The following is a 21,575-nucleotide window of genomic DNA, read 5'->3' on the forward strand; positions in this document are numbered from 1 at the left end:
ATCTACATATGAAACAGATAAGGCAAGTGAAAATGATACCACACTTCAGTACTTAGAAGTTTCGTGATTACTCAATGGCTTGGATCTTACAAGTCCCCAACCGAGGAGCTTCCCTCACTCGGGAACTTAGGGGAGCCCTGTTTGTACCATACTTAACCAATCCGGAAACTACTGAGCACCGGTCAAAGTTATACTTTCAAGGACCCAGAAGAGTTTCCCTCAAACCAGGAGGCCAATCATAGCGCGACACGTGTTGACATCAGAAGCCAATCATAGCGCGACACGTGTAAACATCAGAAGCCAATCACAACACGACACATGTCAATGTCAGAATGAATACCATACTTGACCAATTCCGAAACTACTAAGCACCGGTCAACGTTATACCGTCAAGGACCCAGAAGAGTTTCCCTCCAACCAGGAGGCCAATCATAGTGCGACACGTGTTGACATCAGAAGCCAATCATAGCGCGACACGTGTCAACATCATAAGCCAATCACAACACGACACGTGTCAATGTCAGAATGAAACTAGAAACTCTCTTCTATAAATAAAGATCATTCTCTCACAATATTTCCTAATGTCATTTGTACTAAATCATTCACTAGTACTCACAAAAGAAGAGCTTGAACCTATGTACTTGTGTAAACCCTTCACAATTAATGAGAACTCCTCTACTCCGTGGACGTAGCCAATCTGGGTGAACCACATACATCTTGTGTTTGCTTCTCTGTCTCTATCTATTTACATACTTATCCACACTAGTGACCGGAGCAATCTAGCTAAGGTCACAAACTTAACACTTTCTGTTGTACCAAAGTTCTCACTGATTTTGTTCATCAATAATACCGATATTCGGTATACCGAAAGTTTGGTACGGTAATGGTAATAGATTTTGCCGTACCAAATATTTGGTATGGTAATTGGTATAGAGGTTTTGGTACGGTAATGTACCAAAACCACCCCTGGTCTAGCCCCACTCTAGCTTAGTGATGAGATCAAGGATGCTCTCCAGGACTCCTATAAACAGGGACAATGATTGTTTGCCCTCCCACTTCCCGTGCCCTCCCGTGCCTTTCTGTTTATGTGGTCACGGTTAAGCCACGTCAACATTTTATATTACTATTTATTTTTGTCTTATTATCTCTATAAAAAAACAATATAAAATGTTGACGTGGCTTAACCGTGACCACACAAAACAGGAGGGCACGGGAAGTGGGAGTGCAGACAATCCTTGTCCATAAACAGAGGCAAAGGCATCAAAGTTGACCTTCGCCAAATTCAATTTCTACGATTACAAATTTCAGGAGATTCTTCAATCAAACCCTCAAATGCTCTTCAGCAAAAACCCAAAGCTCTTCAGATCAACTCAAAGCTTTCTTTAGAGCATCTTTGCTAAGATTCGTCAGATCTAAAACACTTATGTACAATTCTACTACCCCGTAGAATGATTCGGTCAGATCATTCCAAACACCTCTGATCACCTCTCTGAGGTAATGTTTCCTTCCTAGTCTATTTCGATATCACTTATATTGCTAGGTTCTCCTAGCATTATCCTGCATTCTATGGCTTGAATCTTGCTAGTTTATTGGTTCCTTTACTTTAACATACTTTCCGGTTCTGTAAAGTGGCTCATCAGTCCACAAGTTTCTTTCCTAAAGTAATCTTGCTTCGATCTCGGTTTCTTTGCTTTCATTTCTCTTTGCTTTACGTTTTTAGGGAAACAAATCACACTAGATTTCAAGTGTCTTAGAAGTATTAAAACAAATAACCTTACCAAACCAGTGTCTCATTGTGTGCTAAGTCATTTTGATTTAGGAGTCACATTTAAGGGCAAATCCTACATATACTACACAGTCATGGACTATATGCAGTCTGCAACAGTGACAAACGTGTTCTTATAGTTATACTCAAATCATGTTTTTGTACTGAGAACGAAAGCAACGCTCAAAACAAATCACGTATTGCCCTAAATCGAATTCTATCTAATTTTTTTACTCCAACATTGAATAGTAAATTTCAATCACTTACTGTAAATTATGAATGATCTCTAATTTCTTATAAAGTCATCCATGGCACTGAGAATGAAAGCAACACTCAGAGCAAATCACGTGTTAACCTAAATCGAATTCCATTTTATTTTTGACACCAACATTATTCACTAGTAAAATTCAATTACTTACCCTAAATTATGAATGATCCTAATTTCTTATAATTGAGATATTGCCATTGGTGCGCTGAGTGCTAACTCGTAATGATGAACTTGTAATGATTTATTTGGTATTACATTCTAAATGTGAACACTATAATAAACAAATCCTCCAAAGGCCATAGCCGACCTCTATTCTATATTGCTTCATATCCCATCCTATAAAAAAGGATCACGTTGCAAAAAAATTGAGAGATAATTGACTATCAAAAAAGCAGACTTTATTCTATCCTATAAGATATAAAGATTATGAGGAATATTAACTTTCTCAACGCAGTGGGACGCGGCCTGCTGCAGCATGAAATGATCATATTAATTAGATGTGTGTGGCCATTTGCAGGCCTTAATTACAACTTTGATTATCTCAATTAGCGATTTAATTACTTGCTTCAATTAATTTAGCCAATCAGCCATGAGCATCTGCAACACTCTTTTGAAGTGGCTGTCAATTTGTCATACACCAAAAAGAAAAGCAAGTCCAATGTATATGTAGATGGTAACCTTTTTACAGAACCCTAGCATGTCCAAATCCAATATATTTGTAAGCAAAGCATGCAGTTGCTATTTTGCGCTCAAGATTCAGGCGCACGTTAGCGTCTCCACCAGAAGAAAATAGAAAGTTGATAGTCATGAAAAGCAAAAAAAGCTTATAAGGCATTGCCAACTCGGATTTGATTCCCAAAACTGCCCCTTTTTTTTGGTCGAATCCAAAACTGCTGTACATAGCATTTTAAAGAGTGGGGGTATCTAAGTATCTTTGCTTTGCGCTTCTTCATTGAGCACTCGTCTGAATAATACGATCCTTTATATCCCAACTGAGATTTCCATCAGCCATGGTTATTCATTTGGGTGGTTGTTGTTGAAGAGGTCTTTGGATTGGGTTTTTTCCCTAAATTAAGAGCTACCTCATTTGAGTCGAGCATGCATGCTACATGGAATCTCTACTTACACATATAAACAACAAAGTGATTGCTTTGCGAAAAGAAATGTGATATTTTAGTTGGTATCATCATATCTTGGAGAATGATTTCATGCTACAACATAGCCTACATAAAATCACGAAATCCTAAACCCTAAACCATAACCTAAGGAGAAACAATACAAGGACAATGTTGCATCATACCAAAGTTCTCTTTATGTCATTCTCAGAATTCTGCTAAGATATGAATTCTCACATAATATGTTGCTTACTTAGATAAAGAGAAGTTCAGTACACTTAGAGGTGCGCATCTTTGACATATGTAACCCTAGCTTCCGCCCGCATACATTCAAGCTCTTCGAAATTCCTGGTCTGACTTGACTAACGCAGAGAGTTCTTGAGAGACAGAACTTATTTGTGTCTCATACAGCGTTAACACAGGAGATGTTGTGTTGTGTTTTTTACAGAGATTAAATGGATAATTTGCACTCTGGTGATTTTCTGCTATCACTGAAAAATGTAGCTGTATTTTTTATGAATTAGTCTCTGAAAGGAAACAAATTTAAGACTTCATAAAACGATTGACCAAGTATGCATCCTACAGATCTATAATATATATTGTATTCTTGATGTTTTTCATTTTGTAAGTAGGTAGAAAGTTAGCTGATCACCGGGATTAATATTTAGTATTGCTTTTGTTTATTTTAAATATATTACAAATTCACGGTGACAACGGAGGGAAGGATTGTTTATTTTTTAAAATAAGATTACAAAATCATGAAAAATGTGGCCATGATTAGAACCGCGCATGAGAGGGAAGGAAGGAGGTCAACATTGAGGCCAAGGTTTTTTTTCGGTTGGTCATATATAATTGAAGTCTGGTTAATAAGGAATTGATCACAAAATGTTAGAGGAATCGTAAATGCACCACGAACATGAGCATTACAAACAATGTGAGAGAGGTTTTCAAATGACTAGTCATTTGCTTTCATCCCTTCTAATGTTTTGTAGTGTATTTATTCCACATTTCATTTAAATCTCTTGGGTTTTAAAAGAATCTCAACCAAGCACGCCCTTAGAATTTTAAGCACTTCAAGATGGTTAGAGCTTATTACCAAGGCCACACGAAATTTAGTATAAAATGAGTCAGTTGGTCTAAAGCCTTTGCAACCATTGCAAAACAAAACAATTTTGTCTATTTTTCTTAACAATTTTGGCTTGTTGACAACGGACTTTTTTGGAATAGCATTTTTAAAAAGCACTTTCTTTTAAAAGGCACTACAAATTTTTTATTCAAAATACAATTGTTTTTTTTTAATGCAAAAACACTTTGTAACTTTTTGATAATCTAAAAAGATTTTTAATTATTTTAAAAACACTTTTAAATATATCAAATAAACAGAACTACATTGCTAAAACTGCCAAAAATTGGAATGACATGAACGTCATGCAAAATGTGCGAGGATTTTTATTCATCTTATTGTATCCTCATATGTATTAAAGAAGTAAAAAAGAAAATAAGAAAAAAAGGAAAAGGTCTCTGAATTCCAAAGAAAAGAACTTTGCAATGTTAACCAATCAGATTTTTCAACAAAGAATAGCCTACGTAGGTTTTGTAAGATAAAAATACAATGGTGCCCTCTCTTGGTACCTTTATCTACTTTCTTGGTGTGAATTCCCGTAACGCGATTTTATAATGTTTGTAATTCCCTGCTTATCTACCTCCAACCAATTAGGAATATTTGTTGACTATTATACTAATCATGTCGGCAACTAAACAAAAACGATCCCAAATGTAAACAATGATAAAATTAAAAAAAACATCACTCGTTTAAATTCTTTACTCTCCTGTAAACATGTTGACAACTTGACAGTAGAATTTTCCACCATGTAGATTTTGATTGGCCTAAAATGGTCACTTGAAAAAGGGTTGTTTGCCATTATGTTCGGCTTTTTATCTTCAAATAACTGTTTCATTGCCTTAATTACCAAGCACATATACTCGTTTCCCGTTTGCATGCTGGGGAAAGAGTAAAAATTATGCCCCGACTCCCAACCATACACTACATGCATAAGGGGTTCAAAACTATTACCATACCCAATATGTTTGTTATTAAACTAACTTAAGGGTGTTGTTCTTTGACACTCTGAAAATTTGTGGTGATGCTATCTACATACTTCTTTTTACATTTTACGCACTCTTCTTAATTTTCGATTGTCAGATCAAATAAATTGAAGAATATCAAATGACATAAATTAACAAAGAGTTGTGTGAGAGGTAAAAAAGTATGTGGATAACACCACCCAAAATTTATTGTGCACTCAAAATTTTCTATATTTAAAAAGATTTTTTTTTAAGGAACCCAAAAACCCTAGTGCATGTTACTCTCTCGTCCCTCTCCTTTCTCTAAAAGCCCCGGAAGGAAAAAATCATCCTCAGCAGCTGGCCCTAGCCTTTGGCTTTAGGGTCGGTGGCAGCCCCCCGTTTTCTTTGGCCTTGATACGATCCAATTCTCAATTCCCTTAATCAACCTACAAGTAGCACAAGAAAGCTATGGAAGAAGAGGGAAGGAAAGAAGGACCAGAGCTCCAAATATTTTTGTGTTTAATTTCTTTTTGTAAATTCTGATCTGTTTTCAAACCAAAGAGCAAGTGCTCTTATACACAAAGTGTGATTACTGCATGCTGGCACTTCTAACAAATTCCCCTAATAACAAGTAAAACCCTCAATTACAACTAACGTGACTCTTAATTTGTGATTAAGATAATCACAATCCTAAGTTCATAACAGGCTTCCTTCTTGTCTTCTACTCTATTTCTTTATCTGTCTTTCAATTCGTGCTTTGTCTCAGCTATATGAGTCTTTATCTCAGTTTTATCCCTTTTACTCACTCAAATGCAGCTCACGCTTGCCCCATTTCCCTTCCCGATTACACCATTCTTTCCTACCTCCCCCTTGCCCCCATGTTTTCCAACCGAAATCATGATTTAGATCTCAGAGTGTAGGGCTATATTGATACAAGACCCAACCCTCACACCTCATTGCGATTCGGCTTGTCGAAAAAATTAGGCGAAGTGTGGGACGATTCACATCGAAACATGGGTGTTTCATCCACCCCCTTTGCCCTTCCCCTCCTCCTATTACATTTTGTGACCTTCTTTGCAAGTGTGGTTGTGGAGGCTTTGGTTCTTTGTACATTGATTTTGTGCAACACTCTCAAATCTAATTTTTGGTTCGGGTGCTCTTTTTAGTTTGGGATGATGTCTTCCTTCATGGAGGAAGCAGCGGCGGCAGTGGTGGCTGCTGTTTGGCTGTTGGAAATTAGGGTTTTGCTATTGTTTTTTTTTATTTTTTATTTTATTGTTGCCTATGGGCCTATGTCTGTGTGGGTCTCTCTTTATGTCTCGAGTTGTAGCTCTCATTTGATTGTGTTTGTCTTCTCTTTTATGTCTTGCTTTGTTTATGTAGGGTTTTGCGTTTAGTTTGGACTTAGGTCATTTACACAAAAACACTTTTTAACTTTTTTGCCAAATGTAGACGAAAACACTTTTAATAATCTAAAAATGTTTTCAATTATTTTAAAAACACTTTCAAACATGCCAAAATAAACAAAACCACATAGCTAAAATTGCAAAAAAAATGGAATGAAATTGGCTTCATGCAAAATGTGTAAGGATTTTTATTCATATTATTGTATCCTCATATATATCAAAGAAAAAAAAACAAAAAAAGCAAAAAAAAAAACAAAAAAGGGAATGGTCTGCGCATTCGAAAGAAAAGGACGTTGCAATGGCAACCAATTAGATTTTTCTTCAAAGAATGGGCCTATGTAGGTTTTGGAAGACAGAACTACAATGATGCACTCTCTTGGTACCTTTATGTACTGTCTTGGTGTGAATTCACCCAACACAATTTTATAATGGTTGTAATTCCCAACTTAAACACCTCCATCCAATTAGGAATATTTGTGGATTATTATACTAATCATATCTGCAACTAAACAAAAAGATTCAATAAAACTTCACTCGTTTAATTTCTTTACTCTTTTTATACATGTAGACAGTAGAATTTCCACCATGTAGATTTTGATTGGTCTAAAATGGTCACTTGAAAAAGGGTTGTTTGCCATTATGTGGTGCCTTTTATCTTCAAATAACTGTTTCATTACCTTAATTACTAAGATACATATACTCGTTTCGCCTCAGGATGTTGGGGAAAGGGTATAAGTTATGTCCCAACCATACACTACATGCATAAGGGCTTCAAAAGTACTACCATACCCAATATGCTGATTATTGAATTAACTTAAGGCTGTTGTTCTTCACACTTTAAAAAAATTATCGTTATCCTTACACTTCTTTTTATCTTTCACACACTTCTTCAATTGCCGATCGTCTAATCGAATTCAAGAAGATTAAAGGACATAAATCAACAGTGTGTGGAAAGTAAAAAAGGTATGTGGATAGTGTGAGATTTTTTAATGTGTCGGGAACACGGAGTGGTACATCATATATTATTATACAAATAGAGGAATTTTTTTTTTCTTAAAGTGTCCCTCCACTTGTATAATGATATATATAGCGTATGTGCCCGTGTTTCGGGCACATTGAAAATTCTCTTGTAGATAGTATCATCCTAAATTTATTGTGCACTCTAAATTTCAATCACATTATTGCTAGCTCATTATGAGGCTTAGCCCACTACTCCACCCCCTTAGTGTAGATAACATTGTTTGTTAAAAAAAAATTATTGTGCGATCCAAATTTTCTATATTTAAAGAGAACTACAATTTTAATGAGTAAACAATAAATTATTAAAGTGTCAATAATAACACTCTTAACTTAATTCTTTCCGGCTGAATTCGAGTGATTGGAAACAGTAAAAAAAGCATCCAAAGACCAACTAGCAGAATCAGACCAGGTGATGTTTATGCAGTACTGCAGTGGGTATGATTAGTCCAATATTTATTAATTTGACTAGCTTACTATTTAAGTTTACAGTGTATCAGCCTCAGCATATGGTAGTGCAAATGTTTTCTTAACTATTAGCATATTGTAGGACTCTAGATTCCATAAGTACTAAACTATCGATGAACAAAGTATACAAGATCGAATCAATCCCACAATTCAATAAGTATTATAGTATGAAAATGGCTATTACCTTGAGGCAATGGCTATTATTTATTTAGAATATAACTCTAAGAAGTCGGTATGCCACAACTAACTAAAGTCTGCGTATTTGTTATACTATTCACTATATTGGAAATTAGAGTGATTGAGTTAGACTATTCACTATATTATAAATATTTAAAAGAAGAAATACATGACAAAATAAAGAAAATTGCAACGTAATTATTGGAAATTAACCTTCTATATATATGCACCATAAACACCTATCATATAGTGTTCCACTGTAAAAGTGTGAGCTACTCGATAAATTTCATAAATAACACGTAACATGAACATACCAATCTAAATAGCAGAGAGCAAAACTCAAGGGGTTGGTAGAGTGGAAAGTGAGCAAAGACTTGAAATCTCCAATTCGAGTTTGAACTTCCACGGATGCATTTCTTGGGCAATCGGCTCTGCTTTCACATACTATTTCACCCAAGTGCCTAAGTACACTGTCGTCTCATGTGGTACCAGACTGAATGGAATGGGCATGCACCTAATGGGGTCTATGTACCTCTTCTCCTGTCTTATTTTCTGATGATATTATGATATTTTTGTGAGGCACCCGCGCTAATCTTGGACGCTTTATGAGATTTATTATGGAATATGGGCTTAACTCAGTTCAAGTAGTCAACAATTCAAAAATTTTGGATTTCTTGGGTAAATATGTGTAATCAATAGATCCATCAGGAATCTATTGATATTGGAGTAGGTTATTTTCCATTCAAATATTTATTAGGTGTTCTCCTCTTCCAAGGCCGGCCTATGTGGAGTTACTTTTAATACATTGCGGATAGAGTAAAATGTAAATTTTCAGCTTGGAAGCGTCTTATGATTTCTCAAGCGAGTCTTCTACAGCTTATCTCGTCTATTATTCAAAGCATTCTAATTTATAGTTTTCAAGTGTGCGCTTGGCCTTGTCTTCTTTTAAATCAAGTTCCATGTTGGATAAGGAATTTTTTCTGATCAAGTGATCCGAACTCTTGTGCCTTGTGGTAGTCCACTAATTTCTTGGCATGTTTGTTGTCGCCCAAATCATCTTGGTGGCTTAGGGTTAAAGGATTTGGTGTTTAAAATCGCTCATTGCTTATGAAGCGTTGTTGGGATATGATAGATTTTTCATCTCTATTGGTTATCTTCATGCTTGCTCGCTTCTTGCATAGAGATTTGATTCTTTCTTTCCACTTATAAAAAATCTCAGTGTGGCTGGGTTCTAAAAATGTTATGCCAATTATCTCTTCACATTTGACTTGGATTGTGGGTGATGGCCCTCAATTTTTTTTTTTTTTTTTTGGCTCTGTTATTTAGTTGGGTAGGCCTTTCATTTCCTATCTTGACATCCTTGATACTCTTGCTCGTACGGTTAGAGTCCCAATGAGAGACTTTATATGCAATTCTCATTGGAATTTGTCGGTGGATTTCATTACTATTTTTCCTTAAGTTGCTACTTTAATTACAACTTCTCCTCTTTCATTGTAGATATCTTCAGACTCTTTATATTGGTCTGGCTATCTCTTCGGTATTCTTACAGCTAAAAGGGCTTATTCTCACTTGCTTAACTTTGATATCCAAGTGCCTTGGGGGAAAATCATTTGTTTTCATCGGATTCAACCAAGGCAAAGCCTAACTGTTTGGAAAAGTTTACATAGTCATTTCCTCACTGATACGGTTCTTCAACATATGAGAATTTTGATGATTTTTTGTTGCTCTTTTTAAAATTCAGCTGTTGAGCCTCTCTGTTACATTTTTTTTTTTGTAATTCAACTGTTTCTCTCCCTCTCTCTTGCTTTAATACTTCACGTGTTTTATTTAATTTAGGTTATGCGATTGAGAATCGCACTAATTTGTTTATGTTTTAAGATTTTTTGTGTCCATTGTTTGAGTATTTGAAGTATTCGCATAATGTTAAGATATTACTTAAGTAGATTATGGTGTACATCTTTGTATTGCATGTTACTTTCTTACTTTCGTTGTATGTTTTTGTATGCATTTTGAGGGAAGGCTCATTATGGCCCCTAACTAGGTATAAATTTTTTACTTACTAATGAAATTCACTTGTGTCAGTCGAGTTTTGTTTATAAAGATTTTAATTATTCCCTATTATGCATATTTTAGTCGAGGATAGGAGACTCCTTTAACAGGTTATGTAGCCTAGACCTATAGTGCACCGGAGAAAAAAAAAAGGAACTTTAACGAAAAGCTCTCGGTACTGTTCACTTTAACGAAAAACCATATTTTTACACTAAAAAGTCAATCATGGTACTATTCACTTTACCCTTTATTTTGTCCTTATCATTAAAACTCAAAGTTTTCAAACCCTTTTCATTAGTTTTCCTAAAAAAAAAAGGTCCTAGCTCCATCTCTGCTCATGTGACTGAAGGATTGTACTGTATTTGTTATGGCCTTTTGATTGTGCTCTTCTTCCTTAATGAACTATTTCCGACTGTTCGAATCGGTCGGTTCGGCCAGTTTGCCCACCCTAATTGTTTGGATACCCCAAAGAAGCAGCATGTAGTCCATACTTCGCTTGTGTCACAAGTATTAAACCGACCACTAACAGGTTGTCAAGTATTGGGTGTCATTCATATCCTGGCTAATTGATATCCATTTCAAAAGAAAGATCTGTCTTATATCTCATTAGTATTGGGCATTGGGTTTATGTCTAACAATCGAACAAAACATTATATATAAAGATCGATCAGGTGCGTCTATGTCCAACTTTGTGAGTGGTACAGGAAGAGGGTGGGTGGGGGTAGGGGTCCCTCTAATAAGAATGAGATTCAAGGAGACGAATACAATTTCTCTTAAAAATGTGGGGCATGTTGCTTTCAGTATAAAGCAGTTGGCACTGATCGAAGTTATTCCCCTACTACGTACATCTTTGTGGAGTATAAACGTAAAGATTCTTTATGCAAAGATAGATATATGCTATCTCTCTCTCTCTCTCTCTCTCTCTCTCTCTCTCTCTCTCTCACACACACACACACACACACACACATCAGCAGCAGCAGTACTACTATGTACAAGTGCACAAACAATCCCTCCTTTTTGATCGTCAAGGCTTCTTGTTACTGCTGCACCCAGTGATCCCCTCAATCATCACATATATACCTCTTCCCTGCCACAATTCCTACCAGTTTTTTAAAACTACCCTCTCTCCAAAACCTTCTCTCTCTCTCTCTCTCTCTCTCTCTCTCTCTCTCTCTCTCTCTCTCTCTCTCCATCTTTGATTTTTCAAAAATGGCTTCTTATAATCATACCACCTTCGTCCTTTCTATCTTCCTTATAATTTACTCGCTTTTTAATCCGTCTCAAGCCGTCATCCGTACAAATACTAGCCAGTCTGAGTTTTTTTTGCTCATAATAAAGTCTGTTTCAGCAAACGCCGGGAACTCCCTGTCAGATTGGGATGTCAAAGGAGGGAAACCTTACTGCAACTTCTCCGGTGTCACCTGCAACAACGAAGGGTATGTTGTCGAGCTTGATATATCCAGTAGGTCACTCTCCGGTAACTTTCCTGCAGGCATCTGCTCTTACCTGCCTCAGTTGCGTGTTCTCCGTCTTGGACGTAACAATCTCCGGGGTGACTTTGTGGACAGCATCACCAACTGCTCATTCTTGGAAGAGCTCAACATGGAACATTTGTACCTCAGTCAGACGCTTCCGGATTTTTCACCCATGAAATCTCTGAAGGTTCTTGACATGTCGTACAATTTGTTCATCGGCAAGTTCCCCATGTCAGTGTTCAACCTCACCAATCTTGAGGTACTCAACTTCAATGAAAACGAAGGTTTCAACTTGTGGCAGCTTCCGGAGGACATCACTCGGCTGACAAATCTCAAATCTATGATCTTGACAACGTGCATGATTGAAGGGAAGATCCCGGCATCAATTGGAAAAATGACTTCTCTTGTTGATCTCGAATTGAGCGGCAATTTCCTGGGCGGTGAAATTCCGGCCGAGATTGGTTTGCTCAAGAATTTGAAACAGTTGGAGCTCTACTACAACCAACTTGTTGGAACTATACCTGAGGAGCTTGGAAATCTCACTGGCCTGGTAGAATTAGACATGTCAGTCAATAAGCTGACTGGAAGGATTCCGGAATCTATTTGTCGTCTTCCCAAGCTCCAAGTCCTGCAGCTTTACAACAACAGTCTTTCAGGTGAAATCCCAAGCGCCATCGCAGACTCGAAAACACTGAGCATGCTGTCGCTTTATGACAACTTCCTGACAGGAGAAATTCCTCGAAATCTGGGGCACTCATCACCAATGATTGTCTTAGACTTGTCCGAGAACCATTTTTCCGGTCCATTGCCAACGGAGGTTTGCAAGGGAGGTAAGTTGCTCTACTTTCTTATGCTGGACAATAAGTTATCTGGAGAGATACCAGAGAGCTACTCAGAATGCCAGTCTCTTCTTCGATTTCGACTTAGCTATAATCATCTGGAGGGCTCAATACCTGCAGGACTTCTTAGTCTTCCCCATGTTTCGATCTTTGATTTGGGTTACAATAATTTGAGTGGTCAGATTGCAGATACAATTGGAAGAGCTAGAAACTTGTCAGAATTGTTTATACAAAGCAACAAGATTTCAGGTGTTCTACCACCTGCAGTCTCTGGAGCAATCAGCCTAGTAAAGATTGACCTCAGTAATAATCTTCTTTCTGGTCCAATTCCTTCTGCAATTGGAAACTTAAAGAAGCTTAATTTACTGATGTTACAAGGCAACAAGCTCAACTCTTCCATTCCCGATTCTCTTTCTTCACTAAAATCTCTCAATGTTCTTGATCTCTCCAACAACCTCTTGACCGGAAACATCCCAGAGAGTCTCGTTGAATTATTACCAAACTCCATCAACTTCTCAAACAATAAGCTTTCTGGTCCAATTCCTCTCTCATTGATAAAAGGCGGGTTGGTGGAAAGCTTTTCCGGCAACCCAGGCCTCTGTGTTAAAGTTTCATCAGATCAAAATAATTTTCCCATATGTTCACAATCTCTTAACAAAAAAAAGTTAAATTCTTTCTGGGTAGTTACAGTTTCAGTAGTCTTCCTCCTCATTGGAGCTCTGCTGTTCCTAAAGCGCCGGTTTGGAAGAAGAGCAGAGGTGGAACATGATGAGAGCCTGTCCTCATCATTCTTCTCATATGATGTAAAGAGCTTCCATCGAATAAGCTTCGACCACCGCAAGGTCATTGAAGGCATGGTTGATAAGAACATAGTAGGCCATGGAGGATCAGGGACAGTGTACAAGATTGAGCTGAGCAGCGGGGATGTGATTGCAGTGAAGAGGCTGTGGAGTAGAAAAGCAAAAGATTCTGGAGAAGATCAGCTGTTCACACACAAGGAGTTGAAAACTGAGGTCGAGACGCTGGGAAGTATAAGGCACAAAAACATTGTCAAATTGTACTGCTACTTCTCAAGCTCGGACTGCAATCTTTTGGTTTATGAGTATATGCCAAATGGTAACCTTTGGGATGCTCTTCACAAAGGTTGGATCCATCTAGATTGGCCTACTCGTCACCAGATTGCCCTCGGGATTGCGCAGGGTTTGGCATACCTCCACCATGATCTGATGCCTCCAATTATTCACAGAGATATCAAGTCTACCAACATCCTGCTCGATGTCAATAACCAACCCAAGGTTGCAGATTTTGGCATAGCCAAGGTTTTACAAGCAAGAGGAGGAAAAGATTCCACCACCACTGTTATTGCTGGGACTTATGGTTACTTAGCCCCGGGTAATTTCCCGATCCAACTTTCTAAAGATTTAATTAAACATTTACAATTATAGTAAAATGTTTATGTATTGCGTAGACCTAAGCATAGTCAAGTTGTCTAAAACAGTGCTCTTCCTCGTCAGCACCCAAGTTCGAATTCCCCTCCGTGTTTTAAATTAGATTAGAATATCACTTAGATAAAAAATAAAAAATAAACACATTATGTGTTACTTATTGTATCAAATTTGTCCTTGGTAACTCTTGTGCAGCCACTTTTTTATGGTTGCTTGTAGTTGTTACCTTTTTAGGCTAAACAAGTACTATATCTTGATTTACTTTTACTAAGCTGTGTTTTGACTTAAATTAGTAACTAATCCAGATCATGTTTCACTAAATTTAACTGATTAATTTGTTTTTGGCGACAGAATATGCATATTCATCCAAAGCAACAACCAAGTGTGACGTCTACAGTTTTGGGGTAGTTTTGATGGAGCTGATAACTGGGAAGAAGCCGGTGGAGGCAGAGTTTGGAGACAACAAGAACATCATATACTGGGTTTCAAACAAAGTGGACACCAAAGAAGGAGCTACGGAGGTGCTGGACAAGCGATCATCGGACTCATTCAAGGAGGAGATGATCCAGGTTCTTCGCATTGCCGTTCGATGCACCTACAAGGCGCCTTCGCTGCGCCCGAGCATGAAGGAGGTCGTTCAGCTGCTGATTGAAGCTGACCCTTGCAGATTTGATTCATGCAAGTCATCAACTAAGACCAAAGAAGCACCAAATGTGACAAAGGTCAAGAACCCTTATGAGTTATGATTTGCATGGAAGAGTTTGCTTGTTGGGTCCCACGGTCCTAGGTTAAAGAGTGTTATACGGCACATATATATGATAACCATGTAATTAAAGTCCTCTCAAACTGATTGGGGGACTGGTCATAAAGGTATAACTGATTACTCTCTTTAGTTTTTTTTTTTCATGAAGGTGGTTTGTATAGTCTATGTCTCCATCTTTTTATCTGCTTTTCGATTTTGTAATTTTGGTTTTGTAAGGATTTAGGAATTCAATCACTATAGCTGCTTTTTTTATGGTAACCCTAGCTCATCAGCATCCATATTTTTTTAGGGATCAACTAATCCAATCATTCCTAGCTTTTGTGAATATTATTTTTCCTCCTTATCTTTTGTGCTCTTTTGTATTGGAGTGGAGGATAAAAAAGCACATAAATGTTAGTGAGGAGTGGAGGGTTGTGAATTGTATGAGAGCTTTTTCTGTCAAAAAAAAAAACAAAAAACAAAAAAAAGTGGGTTCCTGATTCTGAAATTAAAGTTAAGAAGGCATATATGATTCTTGTGTGGAGGGGCCACTTGAGTTAGCTACCCATTGGGGCTGATTGACAGCTCAGCATATCTTAGAAGATCATATTCTAAACTAGTCCGATTAACGAGTGATAGATTCGAATTTGAAGGATAGAGGAGAAGGCAATAAATCTTCTTATTCTTTTTTGTGTTGTTTCCATCTTTTTCTACATGAATTTGATTCATTTTTGTTGAAATGAGGTGTGTGTTTATCTTACGCTGCCAGTCTCAAGTCCAAAGAAAAGAGGCAGGGGAGGGTATCAGGTAGTCGACAATCGACACTATTTTTAGGTCGAATCTATATGATATGAATCTTACATGAAATTGCGCTAAAGCTAGGTCGCCACTCAAAAGTGATGCGTTATGTGGCCCGAGCACATTGATAAGTGAGTAAGGGTTGTTGTGTCTCATCAACAATGTTAGTTGAGTAATAGTACTATAGAAACTTCTTTTTGAACGACTCCTTGGAAGCATTTGTTGACATCAACTTTACCCAGGATACGCAAAATTAGTAGCGTTGACCTTACTGGATGGGTGAGGTAAAAAAAACTAGGACATGAAGGAGGTTCAAGAGAGTATAATGCGCTTAGGAATGTGGAATATAGGAACCCTAATGGGAAAATCTATAAAAGTAATGGTAGGTATGGTGAGGAGAAAGATAAGTATCATGTGCCTCTAGGAAACTAAGTGGGTTGGTCTTGAGGCAAAAGATCTCGAAAACTCAGGTTTTAAGCTTTGGTATTCAGGCACAAATAAATCAAGAAACGGTGTTGGTATCATTATGGATAAAACTCTAACAAAAGATATTGTAGATGTTAAGAGGGTCAGGGATAGAATTATAGCAATCAAGATTTGGATAGAACAATAACTCATCAATGTGATTAGTGTGTATGCACCTCAAGTTAGGTTGGATAGGAGTCTAAAGGAGAAATTTTGGGAAGATCTTGGAGAATTGATTCAAAGAATTTCTCAGAATGAGAAGTTACTCATAGAAGGAGATTTAAATGGACAAGTGGGCAAAGTGACAGTCAACTATAGGGGTTTCCATGGTGGTCATGAGTTTAGGGAGATAAATGAGATAGGGGAAGCCATTTTGGGTTTTGAGATGGCATATGATCTCTTCCTAGCCAATACCTTATTTAAGAATAGAGAAAAACATGTGGTCGCCTACAAGAATGGGTCATAAAAATCACAAATATATTTCTTTTTGATGAGGAAAAGGGATTGTGTAACTTGTAAGGATTGCAAAGTTATACTGGGAAAGAGCCTGGCTAACCAACATTGCATTTTGGTGATGGATGTACATATCAAAAAAAAAGATAGAAGAAACAACAAGACCGTGATATGTCCAAGAACTAGATCTAAAAGGAGAAAAACAAGTCACTTTCAAAAAGAAATTGCCCCCCCCCCCCCAACAATGCGTTTGGGATACAGAGGGGAACGCTAACAAAATGTCGAATTCCATGGCTAACTGTATCCAAAAAGTTACAAAATGAGTATTAGGGGAGACCAAGGGTTTTACTCCACATCAAAAAAAAATATTGGTGGTGTAAGAATGAGGTACATGATAAGGTTAAAGCTAAGAAGGAATGTTGTAAAGTTTTATACAAGGAAAGAATTGATGAAAATTATGAGAGGTATCAAATAAGAATAAGGAGGTGAAGAAAGCTATAAGAGAAGCAAAGCTAGCAGCCTTTGACAAAATGTATAAGCGGTTAGATATCAAAGAATGAGAGCTTGATATCTATAAACTGGCTAGAGCAAGAGAAAGAAAGACAAGAGACTTAAACCAAGTAAGGTGCATCAAGGATGATATTCAAATGTTTTAGCTAAGGAGAACGCGGTTAAAGACATATGAAGAGCTTCTTTTCATAATCTTTTTCAATGAAGGACACGAAATGAGTACTTTTTTGAGTGAGTTGAGTAACTTGGAAGAGTGTAGAAATTACTCATTTTGCCGCCGAATCAAGAAAAATGAAGTGGTTGTAACTTTGAACAAGATGAAGCATAGAAAAGCAGTGGGTCCCGACAATATACCAATTGAAGTGTGAAAGGTCTTCGAAGAGACGGGTATAGGATGGCACACAAGCCTTTTCAATAAAATCTTGAAAATGAAGAAGATGCCAAACGTGGCGAAAAAACACTTTGGTGCTTATCTATAAGCATAATGGGGGGACATACAAAATTGCATGAACTATAGGGTATTAAGTTAATGAGTCATACAATGAAGATTTAGGAGAGAGTAACTGAGCATAGGTTAAGGTAAGAGACGCGAGTATCAGACAATCAATTATGGTTCATGTCAGGGCGCTCGAGTATGGAGGCAATCTATCTCTTACAGAGACCGATGAAACAACATAGAGATGTGCAAGAATTTGCACATGGTGTTTATAGATTTTTAAAAAAAAAAATGTATGATAGGCCTCAAGAGAAATTCTTTGGAGGATTTTATAGAAGAAAGAAGTATGAGTAACGTATATCCAAGCAACAAAGGATATGTATGAAGGAGTAAGGACTGCAGTAAGCACTCATGAAGGACAAATTGAAAGCTTTCCCATAACTATAAGGTTACAACAAAGCTCAACTTTAAGTCCTTGCCATTTTTCATTTGGTAATGGATGAGTTAACGAGACATACTTAAGATGATATCTCTTAGTATATGCTTTTAGCAGATGATATAATGCTGATAGATGAAACAAAGAGGGATTAAATGTGAAGCTTAACCTTCGGTAGGAAATGTTGGAATCTAAAGGTCTTCTCCTAATTAAGTCAAAGACAGAGTATATGGAGTGCAAGTTCAATGGGAATAGGGGCCTAAATGAGATAGGGGTGAAGATTGGAAGTCAAGAAGTACAAAAGAGTGAACACTTTCGTTATCTTGAACCTATTTGCAAAAGAACAAAAAAATTGATGGAGATCTTAACCATAGAATACAAGCTGGATGGATGAAGTGGAAGAGTTTATAGGGTATATTGTGCTACCACCGTAAGCTACTAAAGTTCAAGGGAAAATTTTATAGGAAGCAATAAGGCCATTAATGCTTTATTGCAAGAAATGTTAGGCGATCAAGGATTGACACATGAAAAAAAATGAGTATAGCAGAGATGAGAATGTTTCGCTAGATGTGTGAGCAGGCGAGAAAGAATAGGATTAAGAACAAGGATATTTGAGATAAAGTAGGAGTTGCCGCAATTGAAGATAAGATGAGGGAAAATCGTTTAAGGTGTTTTGGACATGTGAAACGAAGAGCAACAAATGCTCCCATTAGAAAATACAATTATGGGATAGAGGTTTAGAGCGAAAGGGGTAGAGGAAGACCTAGAAAGACATAGAGTACTTGAAGCTAACGGAATACTTGGTGCAAAACTGAGCGTAATAACGCTCTATAATTCATACAACCGATCTAACTTAATGGGATACGATTTTGTTATTATTGTTGTTGAGGTGTGTACATGAAACATCACCAAGCTTGTTTCACCATAGATAGTGAGGCGTGAAGCCTCCACTCACAAGGTGGAAAAAAGTCTTTAATGATTAAAGGCATTATAAATGTGACATATAATTCTTCCATTTCTCTCAAATTCATTTCTTCTAAATATTGTATCACTGCCTTGTTTTATGTTGCTCTATAACTAGCTTGATCATGTTATAGACAATATCATGTTCAACCTACAATTTTTTCATTTTCCTCTAGAAGACCAAGGGTGAACTTAAATACAAGCCGAGGATCATGAAAACACAATTAAGGGGATTGTGATTATTGGACCTCACTAAAAAAAATGACCCGTCAATTTAACAGTCACAACAACTTTCTGGCTAATCTATATCCTAATAGAGTAGGAAGAATCCCATAATTTAACGGCTACAAAAACGTTCCCATCGTCTACGAGTTCGTACTGTATAAGAAAAATCCGAAAGCATATATCTTAAAAGTAGAGTAAAAGAACAGTCTCAATGTCTCATAAGAGTTGAGTCATGTCACATAAATATTAATTGAGATAGAAAAGCAGTCGGCCATTGGGCGCATAGTAGTCGCTTGGAAAGACAAGTTGTGAGACAATCATACATACATATATATATATATATATATATATAAACATATACAAGCCTTTAAAAAAAAAGAATCTCTATTTGCTGAAAAAAAATTGAATTAAGTTTGGGACTCATGTGACATAAATATAATTGAGATAGAAAAACAGTCGGCCATTGGGCGCATAGTAGTCGTTTGGAAAGCCAAGTTGTGAGACAATCATACATACATATATATATATAAACATATACAAGCCTTTAAAAAAAATCTCTATTTGCTAAAAAAAAAATTGAATTAAGTTTGGGACTCATTCCACATCAAATTTTAACGATTCGAATTGTTTATTTTGTAAGTCTCTATTCATAAATCATCCTTGCAAAAAATTTAGTCAATTTAAAACCATTTACCTACTTAATTGTCACGATAAAATCTCAATATTTATTAGAACATAATCTTTGTCAATTTCTTTAAACTTAATTAAACGCCTAAAGTATTTTTGATTTGACTAATATTTTGCATAGATGATCTATGATGTGCAACATAAAAAATAAACAGTTCGAATCATTAAAATTTGATATGGTATAAGCCTTACAACTAATCTCAATTTTTAAAAAGAATGAGAAGCTCTTCTCTTAAAAGTTAACACACACATATAGCATGATTCATGAAGTACAGGTGCGTGTGTTTGCAACCGTGTGAGCAAACACGTTTGCAATGCAGGTCTGTCTGTGTCCAACTTTGTGAGTGAGTGGCGCTCGAGGTCCTCTTATCAGAATGAGATTCATGGAGGCAAATATTTTTTTTGGCTTTTGGCTTGGTGGAGACTCCATGGAGATCAAAAGCAACAAGCTTTCAACAGTTTAAAGCAAATAATGGTTCTTCAAATGAAAAGGACAGCGTATGTATCATGGCAAAAATGCATAGCTGTAAATTCTAAGTTAATTGGATTCGGTCATTTCCACAGGATATGGATCCTCTTCAAATCCTTTTTCATCAAATCCACTTAGTTTAGAATTCGGACCATTAGATTTTGATCTAAAGGCTACAAATGTGGAGCTTCTTTAAAAGTTATTATAACTGTAGTTGTTGGATCAAAATTCAACAGTCAGAATTCCAGATTAGGTAGATTTGGTGGAAAGGGATCCGATCTCTTTCCGTTTCCACAAACACCTTGCAAATTGCAATCATTCTTTTGGGGAAAGGATCCCCAAGTCCACTAATGCACATAATTTGGGTATTTGAAATTTAATCCAACGGTTACACTCAAGAACCTACTTTAAAAGTTATAATAACTTTAATCGTTGGATTGAATTTTAAATATCTAAATTGTGTGCCTTGACCGTGCGTTTGGTACGCAGACGGGACGGAACAGGACGGAACGGGACGGGACGGAACGGGACGGGACGGAACGGAACGAAGGTGTAATTTTTGAAAAATACATGGGGTATATTTGTCTTAAAATGGTAAAACAGTGTGTTCCACAGACGTGGAACAAACCCGTTCCAGGGGTGGGAGGTGGGACGCAAAAACACCCAAAATCTGTCCCGTGGAACAGCCCGTTCCACCCATTTTTGGCGTACCAAACGCGGGACGGAACGCCTCGTCCCGTTCCGTCCCGTCTCGTCCCACGTACCAAACGCACCCGACTTGATGGAAATGGTCCAGATTCTTTTGAGTTACCATCATTGACTGACTTCTTTCCAAAATCCAAAGACGTGTCATGTTCTTGACATGAAATTTAAAGGACATAAGCTTGACTTTTTGACTGCATATAGTCCTTGAAGGCAAAGTTGCTAATGTCTTTTTGGAAATGACAAAATAGGAAAAGGTATTACCGTCACGATCTCGTAACCCCATTTTTTATTACCATCTGACGTGATTATAAGTAAACGAAATTTACAGTGATTCGAAAAGATAAACAAATAAACTATAGCCGCATCGGTTGGAATTTCAAAGTTGAGTTACGAATTGGTGTCATTAGGATTATTGGACGAAATGAGTATCAAAAGTAAGAAATTATTGATGTTTGACTAACCATGACATTCACAAACAGAAAACAATACACAATTATAACAATGATTACTATGTCCACAAATGAAGCACTGATGAGCCCAAGCAATGGGAAGGATTGTCTGCCCTCCCACTTGCGATATCTTTCCGTACCATTCT

General features: G+C 37.0%; 1 protein-coding gene across 1 annotated transcript; it reads left to right on the forward strand.

Moving 5' to 3' along the window:
• Positions 1 to 11,191: 11,191 nt before the first annotated feature.
• On the forward strand, positions 11,192 to 15,112 carry LOC103416276 (receptor protein-tyrosine kinase CEPR1-like). Its single transcript, XM_008354530.4, has 2 exons — positions 11,192 to 14,038; positions 14,443 to 15,112. Exons 1-2 carry the CDS (start codon positions 11,542 to 11,544, stop codon positions 14,835 to 14,837), a joined length of 2,892 nt encoding a protein of 963 aa, XP_008352752.2. The 5' UTR covers positions 11,192 to 11,541; the 3' UTR covers positions 14,838 to 15,112.
• Positions 15,113 to 21,575: the final 6,463 nt, after the last annotated feature.

The sequence above is a fragment of the Malus domestica genome, chromosome 15 (assembly GCF_042453785.1).
Source record: "Malus domestica chromosome 15, GDT2T_hap1".
Taxonomy (NCBI): domain Eukaryota; kingdom Viridiplantae; phylum Streptophyta; class Magnoliopsida; order Rosales; family Rosaceae; genus Malus; species Malus domestica.